Source organism: Lethenteron reissneri, chromosome 18 (genome assembly GCF_015708825.2).
Source record: "Lethenteron reissneri isolate LAM-NWPU_2019-01 chromosome 18, ASM1570882v1, whole genome shotgun sequence".
Taxonomy (NCBI): Eukaryota; Metazoa; Chordata; class Hyperoartia; order Petromyzontiformes; family Petromyzontidae; genus Lethenteron; species Lethenteron reissneri.
Genome location: NC_083796.1, coordinates 9,030,998 through 9,053,322, shown reverse-complemented (window position 1 = coordinate 9,053,322; position 22,325 = coordinate 9,030,998). Strand labels below are relative to the sequence as shown.

Sequence of the window (22,325 nt, the reverse complement as noted above, 5' to 3'; positions counted from 1 at the left end):
TTTGTGGTGATAAACATTTATATACCTACGATGCTTGTGAACTGTCATCCATTAATAGCCTTGGATGACTGGCATGGTTAATGTCTCACTTTCTTGCTCGATATAAGGAAAGTCGATAGCCACAGAAGGTGCATTCTTGTTCACAATGGGGAAGGGAATTCATATCAGCAAAACTAAAGCCATTGTTATTGCCTTGGCAGTAGCAGTGGCCTTAGTGGTAGTTGGCCTCATGGCTGGTCTAATTGGAAAAGATAGTGTCAGCAGTGATCCAAAAACTACATCCAAACCGCTCACAACCAAACCGTCCACCACAACGGCACCTCCATATCCCCCCGGTCCTTGGAATGAGTACCGTCTGCCAAGAAACGTAATCCCAACGCATTATGAAGTGGAGCTCAAGCCTGAACTTTACAAACAGCCGGATGGTCTTTATATCTTCAGTGGCCACGTGAATATCACCATGAAATGCGAGGAGCAGACTGACGTTATCCTGATTCACAGCAACAAGCTCAACTACTCGGACAATGATAATATCTCACTCTCCGGACCAAACGGAGTAATGGCCGTCAACACGTGGCTCGCAACGAAAACCGAATATCTGGTGGTGCAGTTGATCGGGGCGAAACTTGAGAGGGGCATGGAATATGTTCTTCACGCAAAATTCAGGGGCGAGCTTGCCGATGATCTGGCTGGTTTGTATCGAAGTGAATACACGGAGAACAATGAAACCAAGTAAGTCACAGACTCTGTTCTTTTTTTATATTTTTCTCTTCATGCTGGTTTTTTCTTGACAAAAAATACTGAGTGATGTGACTTCTCAATGAAAGTTTGGGATGTTGGCTATCAACAACAAGGCAACTCCTATGACTAATTGGGAATGGGACGCAAGCGTAGGATTGATCACCCTGTCGCTGGCCGCCTTTGGGGAGGGTGTATAGTATGAAAGGCCGAAACACCCTAGGACCCAAAGGTTCACTACTGACGATGCGGTCCCCAAATTTCACCAGGCTCACTGTTCATGAACTCTTGGACGTGCTTGCACAAAGGATAATAACATCTCATCCTGTGTTCTTTGGAATCTGTGGTGTCTTAGCATTCTAGTAGCACTGTTTTGGTTCACTTGCAGACGAATATTTTCATTTTCTTTAGTTTGTAACGTTCATTAATTAACTTTTTTTTTGCCTTTTCATCTAGGATTATGGCAACTTCACAGATGGAACCGACAGATGCCAGAAAAACATTTCCCTGCTTCGATGAGCCTGACATGAAAGCCACATTTGACATCACCTTGATTCACAAAGCTGAACATGTTGCTTTGTCCAATATGCCTGTTGTTGGTAAGTCTATCTTGTAAGTCTATCTTGTAAGTCTATCTGCATTCCAGTGATGGCAATCCCACTCTCTTCTAAACGTGTAGCCAGATATTCTCAAGTTATGGCTGCATGAAAACTAGTTTACTATTACTAGTGCAAGGACATTCAGCAGTATTTTCAATGACATTATTTTTTTACCAACCTACTAAAAACTAAAATTGTAATTGACGAAATTGATTCTCATGAACGTATTTGGTTTTAATGTATATTACAATGGGTTCCCAGGTTTACATCAACCAGAATATGCCCAATATTGTCAGATATTAGCAGCCAAGCAGGATTGAGCACGAATCGTCTTAGGAAGTGTGACCAGCATGCACAACAAGGTGTTATAGGCTGCAGGGCTACATGGTGGATAGCAGAGGGCAGTGCAGAACATTCATTATTCAACATCAAGGTTTCTCGTCTTCACCAGCCTGCACTAACCAGCGTGTTCAAGTACATGTATCGATAAATGATTCCCACATGCAAACAAGGCATAGGGAGTTTCTCATCCAGCAGTAATCATGCACATCCACATGTAACGGGGTCTACATAGACCACCCATTCTAACCTCTCTGCAAATGCATTCATACATACGTGTGTACTTTTGTTTTCTCTCTTTACAGCATACCTGGGTCACTGCTGTAATGAGTATGCTGTTTAATCAATTCTGTGAATATATGTCCACAGCAAGGACAGAGGAAGACGACTGGGTCCACACGAAGTTCAACACATCAGTGGTCATGCCAACATATCTTCTTGCTTTTATAATCAGTGACTTTGACAAAGTGGAAGTAATGGCAAAGAATACTCAAGTGAGTAATCACAACTGTATTGTATTATTAAAGGTGACCCGTGTTGTTTGGCAGATATTTAACAATTCGCACATTTGCAGATACGCATTTGGGCAAAGAAAACTGAAATTGCTGCAGGAAATGCCGAATATGCGTTAAATATAACTGGGAAGATACTCAACTTCTTTGAAGATTACTACGATGTGCCGTATGTCCTTCCAAAGTCAGGTACGGTGAAACCTTAAATGCGCTTAACAAAGCAACGTGCGAAAATATGAATTTTATAAATCACGGTGCGGTCACGAGATATTTATAGTAGAATATCGCTACCAAAAAAATAACAATGCACTTTCACATGCGTGGCTTGGCGGCGCTTAGATCAAATTGCTATTCCGGACTTTGCTGCCGGTGCCATGGAGAATTGGGGTCTGGTGACCTACAGGGAAACGGCTCTCCTCTACGACCCCGACGTGTCATCGAATGGAAACAAGGAGAGTGTGGCCACCATCATCACCCATGAGCTTGCTCATCAGGTCAGAGCGCACGGGCGACCCGGGAAGTCGCAGTTTTTCGCAGCGAACTTCGCGTCAAGAAAGGCGACCGCAGTTGTTCACGTTTGCTCGTGAAATCTAGGCTCGTAAAATCTAATAAAGCCGAAGTAATAGTTGATGCAGTCAAACAAGCTCGCACAAATGAAGCCACAAACATTTATATATGACGTAAAACAAACAAAAACATGCCGTTATTTTACAGCGTTTGTTAACGCCAAAAATATTGGCTTGCTTATTATCCCATGCCGATTTATTTTGCAAATGGCCAACTGCATTGTTGTCAATTTCCCCGTCATTGCCCCCACGTTACACGCAGTGGTTTGGGAATCTCGTCACGATGCGGTGGTGGACTGAGCTGTGGCTCAACGAGGGATTCGCAAGCTACCTGGAATACATCGGCACGCACGAGGTGGAGCCCAGCTGGAACATGGTACGTAATAAGTATAACCCGTAAAAACAAAGTTTTTCACTATAAATCCTTTCTATGCGTGGCGGCTAGAGTCCTCTCGTCCTCTGGCTTGAGATGGCTGCCACCTATGGGTCAGATGATTGTCTGCCAGTATTAAGCAATTGGTAATTAAATATTAAATTTGTTTTCCATAAACAGTGTAAAATTTTGGAATTTTTTTTCACAAACATTAATTGTCTCGCACAACGAGTCTGTGTGCAAAATGTCAGCTCGATTGGATCACGGGAAGTGGGTTAAAAAACGACCGAAAGATTTGCACGGTCCTAAGCAAGCAAGCAAGCACGCAAGCACGCAAGCACGCAAGCAAGCAAGCGAACTTAATATAAAGGATTTAAAAAGGAATAACAGTCGGGATTACGCACCCTGGTTTTACATTAACGGGTTGCTTGTGGAGTGGAGGTCCAAACTATCAGCTGTGAAGTTAAAATAAAAGAAAGATGATTGCTTAACTCGTGTATTGTGACACTCATGAATATCGAAATATACATTAACTTCAACTATATTCATGACTTTAACAGTGGTTGTAAAAGTACATGTTTTATGGTTCTTGTCCTGTCAACGTAGTCTTACTAATGTTGAATGATAAAAAATATATACTTTACACTTTCTGGCAAAAGTTACAGGTTTTAAGATACTTCAAACACCAACAAGACACATATTAGATGGCATCAAGTCTTTCTTAACATACTTCTGGTAAAACAAGCAAACAAATATGATTCTATAATCAGTTTCAAGAACAGTACCTACATTAACAAAGCATATTTGTTTTAATGTTTTGCCATAAATATGTGTGGTTAATATAGACTTGATGCCGCATAAGTGTCTATTTGGTGCTTGAACATCTTCGCACCTGTATTCATGCCAGAAGGGGTAAAGCCTTCTTCTTTCAGATCGTGATTTATCTTTTTACAATGTAAAAAAAGTGTTCCATAGATGCTGTACAGTCATACGAATACCAAGCAAATTTCCATTTTATACCAAACTCTTTGAGCATTTTAAGTATTACATATCGACCTGAGGCTATTTACTTTCCAGTGTTATCACACACCTAACAGTTGCTTGGTACGTACAGTATTTGTATAATATTAGGCCAAAACTACACATTACTAATTTTATTCTTTCTTATGGCAGCATGTTCAGGAGCTACACACCAATAGCCACGTGAAAGCTCCCGGATATAATTTGTATTTTTTGTTATTCCTCCACTGAAGGATCACATGCTACAATGGTTTACGATATGGTCCATAGTTTGGATTGCATGGCCACGATCACCCTCGCGAGGCCTGTCTCTCGCGTTCCATTGACGATGACAATGTGCGCGTCAGCCTGTCGATGTTCTGATGCGGTCGATCTCACATAAATGTTCTTTGAGGAATGTCAAAGCCAGAAGGTGCGATGAATGGGGTGTTTATTCCGGATGAGAGCTTTGACCTCATTCATGTGACAGTTCTGCGTGACGTTTCTCACTATGAACAGAAAGCATTGATCATATTGAACGACCTGCAGCGAGCCATGAGCGTGGATGCTCTTGCATCATCTCGCCCACTCTCCGTTCCACACAGTGAAGTTATGACTCCGGCTCAGGCAAACTCCATGTTCGACACCATCTCTTACAGCAAGGTGACCAGTACACAGAGGGCATTACTACGTTTGTGGGGAAAGACATTAATATACTGAACATATTTGTCAATGACACTGCCAAAAAGAAGTATACGTAATAGGCAATGTGAATTGCTACCAATGCAGTATCACACGAACATATACATTCATAGATATCTATATAGTCATTATGAGCCTAATAATATAATGACATACTTGGTAAATAATAAATATTAATACAACCGTGTCCTTTTTTATCCAGGAATGCCTCACTGAGTCTTAAGACATTTTTCAGGAGGATCCAGTATTGGTGTGTTTGGCCAAAACCATTAGTGAGTGTTTGGCATGTGAAATAAAACTGCAGTCCCCAATACAACATGTATGCCAGGGGATTACACTCAAAGCTCTGCACAGATTAATTAAAACCACTTGCTGCACTGACATTTCCTGGCCATCTCATAACCCAGTGGGCTCGACAAATGTGTGCGGTCCACCCAAACCTCACCTCCTGTGCCCGACTCACGATTCAGATTGTGATGACGAAAATAGCATCAATGATTACAAATCGACAATAACTGATGTCACTATGAAGGTTCATTAAAATCGTTTCCTCCTTATCTTGTAGGGTGCATGTATCCTGAGCATGACTTCCAGCTTTCTGACTGAGCCGGTGTTTGTAGATGGTCTTAAGGTAAACCAATTTTACTTCATGAAACAATTCACATTTATGTAGAGTGTGACATCATTTTACCATAACTACGTCATTTAACTTACATCTTATTTTAATTCCTTCAAATCAGTCATACCTGAAGGAACTGGAATTTGGAAATGCGGTACACGAAGACTTGTCGAGACATCTGCAGTGGGTAAGAATATATATAAACATGAAAATTAAGTAATGCCACGAATACACCAATGATACTCATAGGAATAAAAGTACTACTATAAGAAAACTGTAAAATATATAATATAGTACCATGCAATAAAACAAACATTTAAGGTACAATATTTTGTACATCCTCATGGGTTCTTTTCATGATTTACATATTAAATGTAGGACAATAATACTACTTTCATTTTATATAGCGTCATTCATGCTCATAGCAACTCAAAACGCTATACATTAATGATATACTGTATAAGGACCAAATCCCATATACAGCCACTAGCAAGCACAATCTAAAAATAACAAGAAAATTAAGAAATGGCACCAATAAAAAAAACTCAAACAAAAATAAAGGACTTAATTTGTACTTCAATTATTTGGGTGTGGAAATGCATTACATTTTTGTTTCATGCGCAGAAAACAATGACAAGATGTTGAACTAACCCCCCCCCCTCCCCAATATCATTGCATTCCTTATAGGCGGTGGACAATCACACGGTGACTCTTCCAGTGCCTGTCAAGGACATTTTGGACCGCTGGACAATTCAAATGGGTTACCCAGTGGTGCACGTGGACACGTCCTCTGGGAAGCTGACTCAGTCCCACTTCCTGCTGAATCCCAACAGCACCGTCACCCGACCATCTGAGTTCAAGTAATTTTTCTTCTTGGTTCTTTCGGTAAAGTCACGTAGAAGGTAAATAAGAAAATAATAAAACATAATAAAATAATTATCACGACGTTTCGGCCACAACGCAAGCAGCCGTCCTCAGGTGAAGAACAGGTCTGTCGGGGAGACAGCGTCTGAATGGCTGTCTTCCCGACAGACCTGTTCTTCACCTGAGGACGGCTGCTTGCGTTGTGGCCGAAACGTCGTGAGAATTGTTTATTATGATTTATTTATATGATTTTATTATTTCCCTTCTACGTGACTTTACCGAAAAAAACAAGAAGATGAATCCCTGCAGTCACGAAAGATTTAAATCGAAATTCAAGTAATTTTTTTGGGGAGAACTTATTACGATATTATTTCACGCAAATACCCCTGCCGACCTAGTTTTACCTGTTTGGTGCCATCGCCACAACACATTAACTGCTCTCGCTAAATGTTAATGTCCGCTGTTGTTTTTATAGCATTAAAGACTCGGGACATATACTTATCATCCAAATGTTTATGGCCATCTACAGTGTAAGCATTGTGTTAACCTGCACTTTTTGTTTCTTTCTTTTTATGCAGCTACGTTTGGTACATACCCATCACGTGGAAGACGTCAACTCATGTTTCCTCAATCAAATGGCTAAATCAAGAAGAGGGTATGGAATGATTGCACCTCAGTGTTGTCGGTTCACGTTGCTTGCCAACAGAATACACATCACACGGTGATTGAAGACATCGCGTCTGATTCGTGTAGAGGTTGCTTTCACTTTTTTTCCTCCAGCCTAATTCACGAAGCAGTGTTTTTGACTCGGACCAGCTGTAAGTGGATCGTATTGGCGGTGCCCAAATAAACTCCGCAGACAATTGGTAGCCGAAAGAGTGCGGACGGGGAGTCAGTATCGTACGTACACGCACGTGTGTGTGTGTGCTACATCGATAGCAGGGAGCGGTGGCGTAGTGGTTAACGCTACGCTGCTCTACGAACCCGGCGACCCGGGGTCGATTCCCGCTCACGGCCAACACCGGTGACGGTTATCTAAACTGGTACCTGGGCCTCCCCTAGGTCGACTCAGCCTCAAATAAGTAGCTGGCGTGGCGTGTAAACATCGTCGCTGGGGAGACAAAGGCGGCCAGGCGTGGTGTTGGCCACCCACCCCCTCGTGTGCCGTGCCGGCCTTTATAGGTGCTCGCTAACACCACTTGCCCTTACAGTCTGTCAAGGCTACACGGGGGATCTTTGGCTTTTGCTACATCGACACGCTTTCCCTGCCCGACGGACCGAGCTGATCAATCAGAGACTCTGTCCATTTCACAATTGAACACGCAAATGTTAATGTGTGTGTGGCAGTTGCTGTGTTGATGGTTTGGCTGCTATAAATTTGCACACGAAGAAGCCAATTTGTTGAGCGATCATTTGTGGCTAGGTCGCGTCTGAAAAATAGCTATATAGCTCGAGTGGGTCTTAGCTGGTTAACAATAAGTATAACCAGTAAAAACAAAGTTTTTCACTATAAATCATTTATATGCGTGGCGGCTAGAGTCCTCTCGTCCTCTGGCTTGAGATGGCTGCCACCTATGGGTCAGATGATTGCATTGCACCATTAAGCAATTGGTAATTAAATATAATATTTTTGTCCTAAAAAGTGTAAAATTTTGGGAAAAAAATTTCATGAACATTTATTGTCACGCACAACGAGTCTGTGTGGAAAATGTCAGCTCGATTGGATCACGGGAAGTGGGTTAAAAAACGACCGAAAGATTTGCACGGTCCTAAGCAAGCAAGCAAGCACGCAAGCAAGCAAGTGAACTTAATATAAAGGATTTAAAAATAAAGCACTCCGCACATAAGCCACACCCTCAAAGATTTGTCTAATGTCATTCTGCGTGATGGCAGATACGTTCCTGCATAATTGAACAGCGAGTGTCTGCGTTCGCATGTCAACTTCTCTACCATCGTTTTGATCTGCTCTATTCCACCATAACCCTGCCCACTCTGGTTTATCCCCCAGTTGTAACAACAGAAGGGTCAGAGTGGATACATTTTTATTCTGGATCGGCTGCGCATGAAGTGCAAGCTAGGGGCCATCCATAAATTACGTCACGGACCTGGGGGGGGTCAGACATTTGTGACGATGTGTGACGAGGGGAAATGTGACGTCACATCAAAATGTGCAACTTTAAATAAATGTAGACTTAATTAAATTGACTTACTTAATTAAATTGACGTTTTAATAAATGTTTTTTTCCTACAACATCAGAGTGCAGCGCCACATTAAATACGCACTACAATGACAATACTGTAGTTTAAAGCGATTTGGGGGGCGGGGGGCAGAGCTTTGTGACGTCATATTTGAGGGGGGGGGGGTCTGACTTTTTGTGACGCCTTGTGACGAAGGGGGGGGAGTCAAAAATCGTCCAAAATCGCATGACGTCATATATGGATGGCCCCCTACGCACTATTCGTGATTTTGTCTGAACACGGCTGTTAGTGCTCCCAAAAAGGGACAATGGCATCCAAAATAGCGAAAAAATTAGGCCCCTGAACTCAAATGTATTTTCTTTGGTCCATTTTTCCTATCAGTAACTTTTAAAATATCGATTACACTTGTCGGATGGCACACGTTTAAATCATGAATATGCCTAATCCTGTGTGGTTGATCATGCTGGTGTTTGCAGAGGTGTTCTCAGATCTTGCGCATCCTACGTCATGGGTGATCCTAAACGTGGAAGCGATGGGATACTACCGTGTGCACTATGATGATGTCAATTTCCAGCACCTACTGAATCAACTCAACCTGAACCATTCTGTAAGTGTTCCGAGATAAACTCGTGCCACGTTTCAATAATCATTCGCGATGGGGCTCCGAAGCCAAGGATATCCAATCAGCATGGAGTCTTTCGGCTTCCCCACAACTCCATTAACCACGCAGATCCAATGGCGCAAATACTAAAGCTCTAAATTTCGATTTAAAGCTTTCGTGACTGCAGGGATTGATCTTCTTGGTTCTTTCGGTAAAGTCGCGTAGAAGGGAAATAATGAAATAAAATAAATAAAACATAACAACGCAAGTTGTGGCCGAAACGTCGTGAGAATTTAATTTTATTAAGTTTTACTTTTTATTAATCTATTATTTCCCTTCTACGTGACTTTACCGAAAGAACCAAGAAGACTAAAGCTCTATTTCACCACTCTCTAATCTGCATAGCCATTCATGAAACCATTATTGTTTTGCACAACAGTGAACACAAGCTTGAGTTATATTGGGATAGCAAACTAACAACTATTGTTTTGGTTATTTTACACCGTGTATATTTATATATGTGTTTATATATATTAAATTACGGTCTTGAATTTGAAGTGTGGAGGAGTAGGCCAAAATGCATTCTAATGAAGCTCTGTAGAATTCCCTCGAATGGAGGTTATTTTGCCAGGAGTGGTGCAAGCAAGCAACACAGCTGACCATGAGAGCTCCTGATAAAAGTTACATGAAACTGTTGATTTTAAAAACATTTATTCTTTATGACTATGATGGTGACACAATTTTCCACCGTTCATGTTTGTTATTTTATTAATGCCTCCATGTCTCCTTTTATTCCTGCAGGCTATACCACTTCAAAATCGAGCTCAGCTTATTGATGACACATTCAGCCTTGCCACGTAAAGTATTTATATATTTTGGATAGAGTATTTATAATTGAGAATTTAATTTCGGCCTTGCACATTTTCTTTTAGCTACGTTTAACATCTGACATTTTTACATTCAACGGTTTACACACCACTCTACTGACCAGTGCCGGACTAAGCCAGTGCGGGGCCTGCAGAATAAGTTATAAAGGGGCCCTAAATTAAAAAATCACATAAATATTAAAAGACAATGATTTTACTTGCACAATAAAGTAATCGTATTTTTTCACTTGCTATACATCCAAATAATATGACAAATCGCTAACCTTAAACACCCAGTCGTTCATAAAAGTTGAAGGTAGTATAGTACTATCGTAGTAGAGCAAGTGCAGAATCACTAAACCGGAATTGATAGCTTGAAAACATTTATTGTGGGGCCCTTGAAAGTGCGGGGTCGGTAACATATGCTACATATGCTACTAGAATAATCCGGCACTGCTACTGACCAAAATTTTTGATAGTGAACATTAAACTAAAATGACTACCCCATGAGCAATAATGTGCAGTGTAATGGGTGTTTCTGGCAGCAGTGGGTAGTGAGTCTGGGAGAGATTCAGCCGAGCTTGGCAAGTATTTGTCATTGCAAACATATAAGAAACTGATAACAGACACGACTTTGTTGTACAGAAAGTATGCTGCAGCTGTTTGGAAAATTGTGAACCTATGCAGCAAACTCCACTGAACAATTGATACAAGGTTTACTGTTTTGCACGGAATTGTGTTCCTTGCTTAAGCTGAAAACACGTGAAAATGTAACGTGAATATTAAATGTACAATTTGTATTTTAAAAACGTTAATAAATAAATAAAACTCTGAACGTTTCTTATTATTTCTTTAAGCACTGTGATTGGATAAAACCTAAAATCTTACACACTAACCGCAGTGCTGAAAGATCATACGATAAAAAAAAAGACAGCCGAATATCATGACTTTCATTGACTGTGATGCTTGCATAGCTGTATAAGAGCACTTCAGACGAAAGACTAAAATGACATTCGTTGTCTAAATCAGAGCTGCAACGGTGGCTATTGAGAAAGCATTGGAGACCACTGTGTATTTGGAAAAGGAAGATGAATATGTTCCCTGGAGAACAGCCCTCAACAACCTCGGATACATCAACCAGATGTTCTCCACCTCCAAATACTACGGGAGTATCCAGGCAAGAAAAAAACAGGCGCACCTATTGATCACGCATCATTCAATACTAATCCTCTTTTGATGTTAAATTGAATTGTGTGAAATGTGTAAATACAAAAATAAGGGAAGGGACGTGTGACGATGTGATAGTGCTTCCGTCAAAGTGTCTCCAACGATGATTTGTTACATCATATGTTGTCTTCTCTTTACAGAAATACATGTTAAAGCAAATAGAAAATGTTTATCAGATACACAAAAACCTCAGTTTTGTTCCCAATGGCCACATGGACCAGTGAGTATTGTAAATATATCTCATGAGTTTGAATTGCGCAACATTTTGCTTCAGCACAACATGTCAATGGTGAGATTAACAAGAATTCTCTGATGTGTTCCAGGTATATGCAGGTGTACGCTGTAAACACGGCTTGTGGGTATGGCAAGCGAGAATGTCTAGAAAGTGCCTTGACAATATTCCAGAAGTGGATGGAAAATAAATCAAGCAATGTGTAAGTGCACGTAGAATTGTATTAAGTGTCACGGGTAAATTTACTGTCATGATAAAAGGCTCTTTGTCCCTCAATTGAGCGAATACCGATAACTCGTTATAGAACAACAGGGCTTTTCATAAAAAACGAGGACACGCAATACGGGTATATTGAAGTTTTCGCAAGGCAATCTCATTTTATTTACTTTATTTTCACACCTGCAACAACACAAATGAACACACGAGGAAAACATCACGGTCGATAATGTTGGGGGTATACATTTGGATGGTTGGGGAAGATTAAGCATTTGTGAAAAAAGCTTCATAGCTCATCGGATTTCTCCAGGATAAATAAATATTCTGATTCTGCACAACTGTATCATTGCCTGGGCAGTTCAGTAATCTAATACTAATGCTTATTTATTTTAAAAAACCCCGTTGTGTTTTAAGAATTCACCCGAACCTTCGCACGGTGGTATACTGCCAAGCCCTGGCAGCTGGTAGTATTTTGGAATGGGACTTCGCTTTCAAGCTTTTCCAAGAGACTACCTTCCCTGTGGAGAAGGAGAAGCTGAGATCAGCATTGGCCTGCAGCACCGAGCCCTGGATCCTCAGACGGTAAAGCCCTTGCTTGGCCTCACTTCGCCACAACCCCTTGCAGATGTTCACCTCTACTTATGCTACGTGAATGTTCACTCTCACAAATTATTGTTGTGGATGGGGGGGGGGGGTGCATGTTGATTGACAGGCTCCTGGAGTATGCTTTAGATTCAGCCTTCATCAGGAAGCAGGATGCCACAAGTGTCATTACGTCGGTGGCCCGGAATGTCATTGGGCAGCCTCTGGCGTGGAGTTTCGTCAAAGAGAAATGGGACTTCATTTTCAACCAGTAAGTACCCACACATGTTTTAATTCATATTTACTGCATGCTTAAAGTGTACTTACAAATTACGTCACAAAATGATGACACGATTCTCAGTATTGAGATTGAGGTGATATTTTAGACTCACAAAATTACGTTTAAGTTGTGTACAGATTCCAGTATTTGTAATTAATATAGGTGCAGGATGTGTTTACCTGTACAAACTTGGGAAACTGTGTTGGCATTAGGTTATTAATTCTCCTTTTCTGCTGAAGTTTCCTAGAACATTTCCCTTTCTATACTGCGGAGTCTCGCACGCCTTCAAAACCTACTTTTATATCATGCTTGAATGTTAAACTACATTGCCTCTGTTTACCGTTAGAAGATATCCAGTAATTATTCATTTGCATATACTTTCTGTGTTGTGCGCATACATGTTCATACTTTGTTTCACCCTTTTGTAAGTTAGCTTGTTTATGAGTCCGTACAAAGTCTTAAGATGTCTTCTTCGTGCTTTGATGCTTGCATAGCGTGTGTTGTTTTATGAATCCGGATTACTGCAGCCTTTGTCTCCTAATTGTCGACCCATGATGTTTTACAGATATGGCTCTGGGTTCTTCTCTTTCTCAAACTTAATTACGGGCGTCACGAGGCATTTCAGCACGCAGGCCGACCTCGACGAGGCAAGTGGATCTGGTTCCAGCTTTACTTTAGCAATAAACATCCGTGGTCTGCCCTGGTCTGTTTGACTCATGGAAAGGTCCACGACCCTTTCTCGATCCAAAGTTCAATGTTTTGAAGCCCTTATTTGGGACCGCAAGAGCAGAGCGGTGCTGATGGTTGTTAGTCGGCTCTGTTCATTTACTCGTGGAATGTAGAGTACTGACAAACTATGCGCTTGGAAAGCTTATTGTCTAAATATATACTTAACATGCAAGGTTTTTTTTGTTGTACCATAAATCTGCATGCGCTTTCATGACACTATGTCAAGTTCATCGTAATTATTTACAGCCCTCTAGTCAAGCTACCGCTTGATGTAATAGCTCCCCACAAACCGTGTTGGTCATGGGGGTTGGTTGACCATACTTCACCATGTTTGTCAGAGTGTGTTGGTGAAGGGCGTGCCCAAGACTGGTTCAGAAATCATTAAACACTGATGTTAGCTATGATATCCAAGTGTAAGCCCACATACACACACAAGCAGCAAACAATTGCTGCAATGGAAAAAAAGCCACAATCATATGTATTATTTAGATAATTGTATTTTATTGTGAATATTGTTTTGCTAGGCAGAACTTAACAGCCGAATTATGATTCCTGAGCACATGGATGAATGAAGGCATGCATTTATTTCCATGAAATTCAAAAGGCATTTTATACTTTGTATCATCAGCTCCTGCAATTTAAGGTGGCACATCCCAACCTGGGTTCAGCTGCGGCCACCATGGAACAGGCCATTGAGAGGACCAAGACCAACATCCAGTGGAGGGACCAAAATGAGAAAAGAATCAGCAGCTGGTTCGAGTCCAAAGTCAACCAAAATGTTATTTACTATTAGTTCTAGAAACGAGCCACATATTACTTAAATCGCTCACTGACACTGAGAAAATTTCAGTTGTATCCGCTTGAATAATTTTCGCTTTCATCTGTCTACTTTAATACTGTATATTACTTTAGTGACCCCGTGTTGAAATGTCTCGTGTGAAATGTATGACGTAAGCATCGATGGTGACATAGATATGGAAGGGCTCAGTTGTGTCTCTTCACTATGCTTAACTAGATTGTATCGATTGCTTTTGACAGACATTATTGATACACCGAAAGCTACTGCAGTAATCTTCTACGTGTTTTTTTTTTACCCATTGATGTGTTATGTAATACATTTCGTAAGAAGCACATTTTTGTCTTCATGATTTCATAGAAAACCTCCGCAGAGTAAAGTCGCATTTACAGTTAAAAAAAACAAGTTCATAAAAGCATTCACGTGTAGCTTGTTACCGCAAAGCTGCAGCCAAGAGCTGGTGTTGTCACTCAGGCAATGTTCAACATGTCTGCCGAGGCTCTCCATTTTCACATTTGGGGTTATCCATCAGCCTCGGTCGTATTGTCTCGCTCAATTTAGACTACACACAATTTTTCATTCAAGATAAGCACTTGGAAGGAAGTTTTTTTGTTTAAAGAACCAGGATCTCCAGAGTTATTTGCATTATCCCGTCATTATATTACTCAGGGCACATTCACTATAAGGGGTGATAATGGTTAGTGGGGACTAAAAGGAGAAAATAACATGCCCGAGAAGATGCCCACTGTGGAGATGAAGCGATCAAATAAGCTCATGCAGAGGGATCCTTGTATCTCAAGGCTATGAGAGAGAGACAAAACACAGACACGTAGACACACAGACAGACACACAAGCAGAGAGAGACAACACAGACAGAGAGAGGCACACAACATAGACTTGAGCGTCTGTCTGTGTGTCTCCGTGTCTGTGTTTTGTCTCTCAAATTTAATTAATACCTGATGACGCCTGCTTGTGTTGCAATCGAAACGTCGTATTCAATTATTTAATTTAATTTCTTTCTACGTGACTTTACCGAAAGAACCAAAGAGTAAATATTGTTTTGTTTTCTAAATTTTTACTTGGTAACCATGTCTTATAAATGTAAAGCAAGACTGTAATCCCTTTGCCATGGCACTGAAGCCAAGATGAAACAAATATATGGTCGTTAAGATAATTAACAGTTCACTATACTCTCATAATAGTTAATCTTACGTTACTCATCAAAGTGACTTTATTGGCAGTTAAGTGTATACACCACGTACACTGAAGTGAAACTTTAAAGGAAGTTACTCTGTTTAGTCCAATGATGTTTTGCTTGGACACCGTGAGCACTGTCAGGGAATGAATAAAACTCTACGTTGAACATACGGGCCTCAGACCAAATCACTTGCAATGTGCCTGTTGTCCGATCTCGGAAGCTAAGCTAGCTGGGTTGAGCCTGGGCATTGATTGGATGGGTGATCTCCATGCACAGCAGGGTGTTATAGGCTGCTGTGGGGCAGCTACGTGGTAAGCAGAGGAGAGAGCGTCAAATTACACTGTTGTACCGCATGTCTATGCTCCCAACATCTGAGCAGTCGAGTGATGTATGGGCATATAACCCCCGCGACCTGTCCAGTATGGGAAGACCCTCATCCAGCAGTGGATTAACAAATGGCTGTACCCCAACGTGTGTGAAAATGCAAAAGTACACCCCATTCATACACCACCAATCTGCGCTTTGCTTGTAATGTATTACTTAGACTTATTGTTTTAATTAGACTTTGTAATCCATATTAGGTAAACTTCGTTTTTGAAGGAATCTGTGTCCAATTGCATTTGAATTAGATTACTTAAATTGCTGTCTAAGTAATTTGCGCGAAACTGCACTTGATGTCATAGCTGCACAGCATTTGACTTCGTTTGCTTAGTTTCTCCAATGCTAAGGAACTCGAGCCCGAGTTAACACGATTCCCGTCTCTGCTGATCCAGCAGGCAACATCTCTTTTCACGTAACTGTCTCTCCACATACAAAGTTAAGTACTTCTTACACAACCCCATTGGCTACGTACGGTGCGAATAAAGTGCAACATACATAGCCCAGAGGTCTTACCCGTGGTGGCTTTTAACATTTGGTAGCAAATTACATAAATAACTTTAATGCTCATGTATCTACACTTACATACATACATAGAGAGAGATATATATTCAATCTTAATTTTGGAGCTTTCGTGACTGCAGGAATTATTCTTTGGTTCTTTCGGTTAAGTCACGTCTAAAGATAAAATAATAAATTAAAATAATAGCATATTACGACGTTTCGATTGCAACACAAGCAATCAAAAATCTAACTAGAAAACTATAGACAGACATACAAGCAGACAGACATCACATGATGATTGCTTGTGTTGCAATCGAAACGTCGTAATATGCTATTATTTTAATTTATTATTTTATCTTTAGACGTGACTTAACTGAAAGAACCAAAGAATATATATATATTCGTTTTTCAGAAGTAACCAGAAAATTTTGCTCAAATTCCAAAATTTCTGCAACTGCTTTGGCTCTTCTGGGGCTCATCAACAGAGGTGTAACACATCTTGACAGTGTTTTGAGCGATGTATTTTGAATACTCAGTGCAGTCATTTGCTGATGTTTTTGGCTGCTTATGAATCCCAAAAAAAGACCAAGGAAGTATTTTAGAAAGAGCACATTGTCATGTTAAACTCATTGTTTGGTGATGCTTCGTTAGCTGTGGACAAGCACATGCTACCAAACACTCAACACATACTCGTCAACAACACTGTGGTTTTAAAGGTAAATTAAATAAACGGCAACGTTTCGGGCAATGGCACTTCTTCCTAACGCTATTAAGAATGGTCACTGACGAACATTTTCAGGTCAGTCACCAAATGTTTGAAAATAATATTATATACCGATGCACTTTGGTTTTCAATTATAACTTTTGTCTGCACACATCTAAACCCCATTTAATACCAGGAATTCATAACTTGTTGGCAATTACTCGTTAAAGAGTAACAAAGCAGCTGAGTATAGAATTACTAAGTGACACGCAACGCTGCAATAATTAACTCTGAAGATAGAAACTACAAAGTGAGGACCATCTTTTACGGTGTTTTATTGGGTACAGGCTAATAACACGCTTTTTGGTTTATGAACCACAATGTCATTTTCGGTGAGCATGATGAACCACATGCTCTAAAGGTTAAAACATTACATGTTCTTCCAGACTCCGCATTCCCCCCGGACGTGTCTCCTCCGCACACTTGCGTTGTGCTGCCCCCCAGGCCAAGTCTTGTCGATCTACGGCTGGATAAACGCTCGTGGGGGGGCTGTTTGACTACTATTTAGGAGGCAATGTTTATTATACACTTTACACAACACCATTACACACACGGGACTAAATACACCTATTCTCACTTGTTATGCATAGGACCACAATACACATATTTCTCTTGCATACAGGATAACTATAATCGGATCAGAGCAGCCAACGCGCTGCCTGACCCACGATGTCGAAGACGGGGACAAAGACGTAGACATAGCGCTTGGGTTCCACTTCACCTGCAGACAGCCCGGATCTGTGATCGGGGCTTCCCTTTAATCTCTCTCAGCGCGGCCTGGCTCCACCCTCGGCCGCGCCAGACGTGCAGAATATTCCCGACGGTTCCAGGTGACACCGCACCTGTTCCCTCTCTGGATCCGCACTTAACCACGCCTCTTTCTGGAACTCTCTAGACGTTGATAATAGTGGTTTCCCCTTTCTGGCAATAAAAGAAGATGTTAAAACACCAAACTGAAACCTTTGCAAGGAATTATGTCTGCATTAACCACATCATTGTGGTGAACATGCAAACAAAAAAAACATGCTCTGACAGTGTGTGCATCATGATGTAGCTGCTCACCCCGAGCTCTCAATGTCCTGATAGTGCATTGTCTTTGTGCTGTTCGCCTTGTGGCGTCTTATGGTCTAACACTGTTTGAGACTAGGCTCTAAACAAAGCTGTCTCTGGTGTGAGCCAATCAGTTTCAAAGACAATGCACATATTGTCAGAGCATGTTTTTTTTTTCGATTTAAAGCTTTCGTGACTGCAGGGATCCATCTTCTTGGTTCTTTCGGTAAAGTCACGTAGAAGGGAAGCTTCCCTTCTACGTGACTTTACCGAAAGAACCAAGAACATGTTTTTTTTGTTTGCATGTTCACCACAAGTATATGTGGTTAATGCAGACGTGAATCCTTGAAAAGGTTTCAGTTTGGTGTTTTAACATCTTAACACCTGTTTTTAGACCGCAGCAAGGTAAGGTAAAAGGTAAAAACAACGAGCCTACCTTTACCCTACCGTTTACCTTACCACAATACAATCACTCTACCCTTACCTTTTACCCTTTAGCAAGGTAAGGTAAAAGGTCAAAAGCAACGAGCCTACTTTTACCCGATTACAGGGTAATTACTGGGGTACTACACATGAAACATGTGTATAACAGGTAAATGCTAGGTAGAGCGCTTTATTCATATATAATACTCTCAAATCGGGCGTTGAGGCTGGTAAAAAGGGTAAATTACTTTACCTTGCCAAGGCCTACCTGTTTCATTGCCAGAAAGGAGAAAACCCCATTATCATAATTTAATACTGGCAAAGGAGGTCTCATGATGTCTCTAGACATTCTCAGCTACTCCCCCAGTGCCCCCTCGTTCACCTTTGGCCCACATCACGTGCTTAACCCAGTGCCAGGGTGACTCGTTCCCACATGGCCCCTACCGCCAGCCGCCCCCCACCGCACTCATCCAGCGCCCCCCTCTGTGGTGATTCCCTGCGGCACTGGTGGAGCAGAGGTCACAAACGGGTTTTGATTCCTTACCCGTGCTCATACCCAGCGGCACCAGGGTCGCAAATGGGTACCTGTACCTGGCCGGGTACGGGTACCCGTTCCCTACCCGCAGAGCCGGCCCAGCCACTAAGCGACCCTTGCAATTGCAAAGGGCCCCGTGGCCAGCAGAGGGCCCCCTAGAGTCACTGCTATCGAGTGGGTGAAAAAAATCATACATCAAAGGGGCCTCCAACCAAATTTTGCATAGGGCCCCCAAAGGTCTAGGGCCGGTTCTGCCTACCCGTACCCGTACCCTACCTGAAATGAGTGACAAACGGTGACTCACCAGTGACTCACGGCCTACCCGTGCCCGTACCCGGCCGCACCAGGGTCGAAAATGGGTAGGGTACGGGTATCGGGTACCCGGTTGCGACCTCTGTGGTGGAGGCTGCAATCCCCTACTCTGTCGGTAGGACTCGTCATGCTTACTCCTGCTCGCACCCAGCACCATGCCCCTAGTGGCCCCCTGAGTGGCACTGCACGGTGTGTTCGCGACGCGCCGAAGTGATCCATTGAACATCACTCCACATGCTTCACGATGTCAGTGAGAGATATCATTGCCACTGATCGATATTTTCCGTGACCGACAGTGCAACGCAGGTCACCCGCTTCACGGTGCAATGCGCTAACCACAACTCTAACCAAAATACAGTCAATATACTTGTGTTGTTTTTTGTAAAACCTCCTTTAACCTGAATTAAAATTGCATTTCAAAGCAGCCTGTGTTGTCGGTTTCACAATGATATACTTGACATCAATGCCATTGAGGTATACATAAAAACAGCTTTTAATAATGCATACATGTTGGCTGTCTCACCAAAAGTTTTCAATACACTAAACAAATGTAAAGAAAACAAATGTTAATTAGTAAATGTTTAAGCCAGGAGTGTGTTATAATGGTTTGCTCTTTTGGACCAGAATAAAGAGGACACTCAATTGGAAGTAAAAATCATGGTTTACCACTGCAAACCATTACAAGTGCATTTTATTGTTTTAAATAGCATTGCTTACAATAATATTTGAAGTACTATATCCTCATAGAGCGTCATCAGATTAGGGTTAACTATAACTATAATTTGTATTATTCTTCACTGTTATTTAAATTACTAGTTGGCTGCGTCGGGTGGTGGCGGGTTTTAACGACATATATTTACGCGATCTAACGCAAAAACCTCCATTATGGATACATTATTATATGTATACTAAACTTATTTTATCCTTATTTTTTCTGAAGATAATGTGACAACTGCTACTAAAATTAAATATCTTCCTGACACAACTACGTGGATTTTCTTTCACTTTCGCATCCGTTCCAATAAGCAGAACATGATGTGTTGTTTACCTGGAAAACTTTCAAAATCTTGACCGAGGTTAGTGGCACTCATTCAAGAAAACAACTAAAGTATTTTACTTTTGACAAAGCTTGGCTATAACACCGTGTACTCTAAAAAGAAGCCAGACGGAGATGCAATCCATCAGCTAAGTTGAAAAACGTGGTGCTTAATGGCATGAGCATTTCCTATACGTGTGATTTGCAGCGGTGGCCAATGCACCAAACACTGCGATCCATCTGGGTGAATGTCAACGGCTCCTCTGTCCACCAGAAAGACAAATGATCACCGCCATCTATTGGTAGAAGCTATTATCTCTGAATGTATTCATCAGTTGGGGAAATTTTAATTGTCATCAGCCGTAAATGAAAATTGTAGAATGCTTACGTTAGCGTTTTGATCGGATTGTTTTCCCTGAGAACCCCCACGTATTGCTCGCTGCTACAAGTAGAACCGTTTGCCGAGGGCCCATGTGAATTGTTGGTATACAGCAGTGGTTCTTAACCTTTACTGCAGCCTTGCACCCCTTTGGTTGTCAATCGTAAAAAATAATGTTAATAAATGCAAAGGGTTTAATGAAACAAAGTAGTTGTACTTATGTGCCCGTGCTTAATTTGTGTTTCGATGATTTACCTTGAAACTAAATCTGTCATATCTCGCATCCCTCAGAAAGGGCATCTTGCACCCCCAAGGGGTGCGTGCACCCCAGGTTAAGAACCACTGACATACAGTATTTACAATCTGTCTGGCGACTCCTGCAACGTGTTGTGTTCCCATTGCAGACCCAATTGTCATGTATATCGAATATTCTCCCTCGGTGTTCTCATAGCAACAGCTGCGTTTGGAAGTTCTTGTACGCATATGTTAAGATATCGCTGTCTCGAATAAGGTCAGAGCTTTCTGCAAAGGGTAGAACAAAGGAAACATTATTTAACAAATTAGGAGCTGCTGTCCTTGAATTGTTAAAGCGGGCAATGCAACGTCTGATGACTATCTTTAGAAATGATTGAAGTTTTTGGGAGGGGGAGGTTTTCTGTTTGATAGCCATCACCGGTTAAAGCTGCAGTAACACAATAATTTCTCCTGGTGGAGACAGAGATCTAGCAGATAAGTTCAATTGGATGCACGTGTTGCTGGTGGCTCATTGATCCACTGAGGGGCATCTCGTGGCTTCTACCCAAACAACGCCAAATAAAATGTACATTTCAGACATATGAAATGTGGACATTCTCTCTTGCTATTCACGAATGAAATAATGTTCTTGTACAGCGTATGTGCAGACACTAATTTTAATAAGCCACATTAGACTCAATGACAATTACTCGGTACTGTAATAATTTTGTATAGAACTTAAATCTGCACAATGAAAAAACTTGTAGGTTTACAATGTATGCATTGAAGACTAAAATAAGGTCATAAAAAATCGAAAATAGTCTCAAATAAGCAAAATAGTTGAGTTGCTAGATAAATGAAGTGTCAATGTGGTTTGCTTGCTTAGGACCGTGCAAATCTTTCGGTCGTTTTTTAACCTACTTCCCGTGATCCAATCGAGCTGACATTTTGCACACAGACTCGTTGTGCGTGACAATGCATTTTCGTGCAGAAAAAAAATTCCTAAATTTTGCACTGTTTAAGGGAAAAATTTTAAATACTTAATTACCAATTGTTTAATGCTGCCAGACAATCATCTGACCCATAGGTGGCAGCCATCTCAAGCCAGAGGACGAGAGGACTCGAGCCGCCCCGATGCCACGCATATAAAGGATTTATAGTGAAAAACTTTGTTTTTACGGGTTTACTTGTTTTCGCAGACAAACCACGGTGATGAATGTTTACCTTTTTGATTGACGGAAATGCACCTGCCAACCTCGATGAGCTGTGAAAATCAAGGGCAATGCCAATATTTTCACATTTAATTCCCAAGCGAAATTAAGTAATCTTTCACTCCACAGTAGCCAAGGTGTTAGCCAGATTCGTGTCAAAGTAAAACCTGCTACTGCCACCTTTCATCAACGTGTATGAGGTCACCTGTTATTCTGTCTGATTTGTAACACAGGCACTCCGTTTGCACACAAAATTACCTCAC

At 41.4% G+C, this 22,325-nt stretch overlaps 1 protein-coding gene across 1 annotated transcript; it reads left to right on the top strand.

Moving 5' to 3' along the window:
• The first annotated feature begins 141 nt into the window (after nt 1-141).
• Nucleotides 142-15,404, top strand: LOC133343841 (aminopeptidase Ey-like). Its single transcript, XM_061553748.1, has 20 exons — nt 142-732; nt 1,195-1,337; nt 2,046-2,170; nt 2,251-2,377; nt 2,528-2,682; nt 3,017-3,130; nt 4,646-4,789; nt 5,394-5,459; nt 5,569-5,634; nt 6,135-6,307; nt 6,890-6,966; nt 8,987-9,117; nt 9,913-9,968; nt 11,007-11,154; nt 11,345-11,424; nt 11,528-11,638; nt 12,067-12,234; nt 12,365-12,505; nt 13,080-13,161; nt 13,872-15,404. Exons 1-20 carry the CDS (start codon nt 146-148, stop codon nt 14,034-14,036), a joined length of 2,859 nt encoding a protein of 952 aa, XP_061409732.1. The 5' UTR covers nt 142-145; the 3' UTR covers nt 14,037-15,404.
• The last annotated feature ends 6,921 nt before the right edge of the window (nt 15,405-22,325 follow it).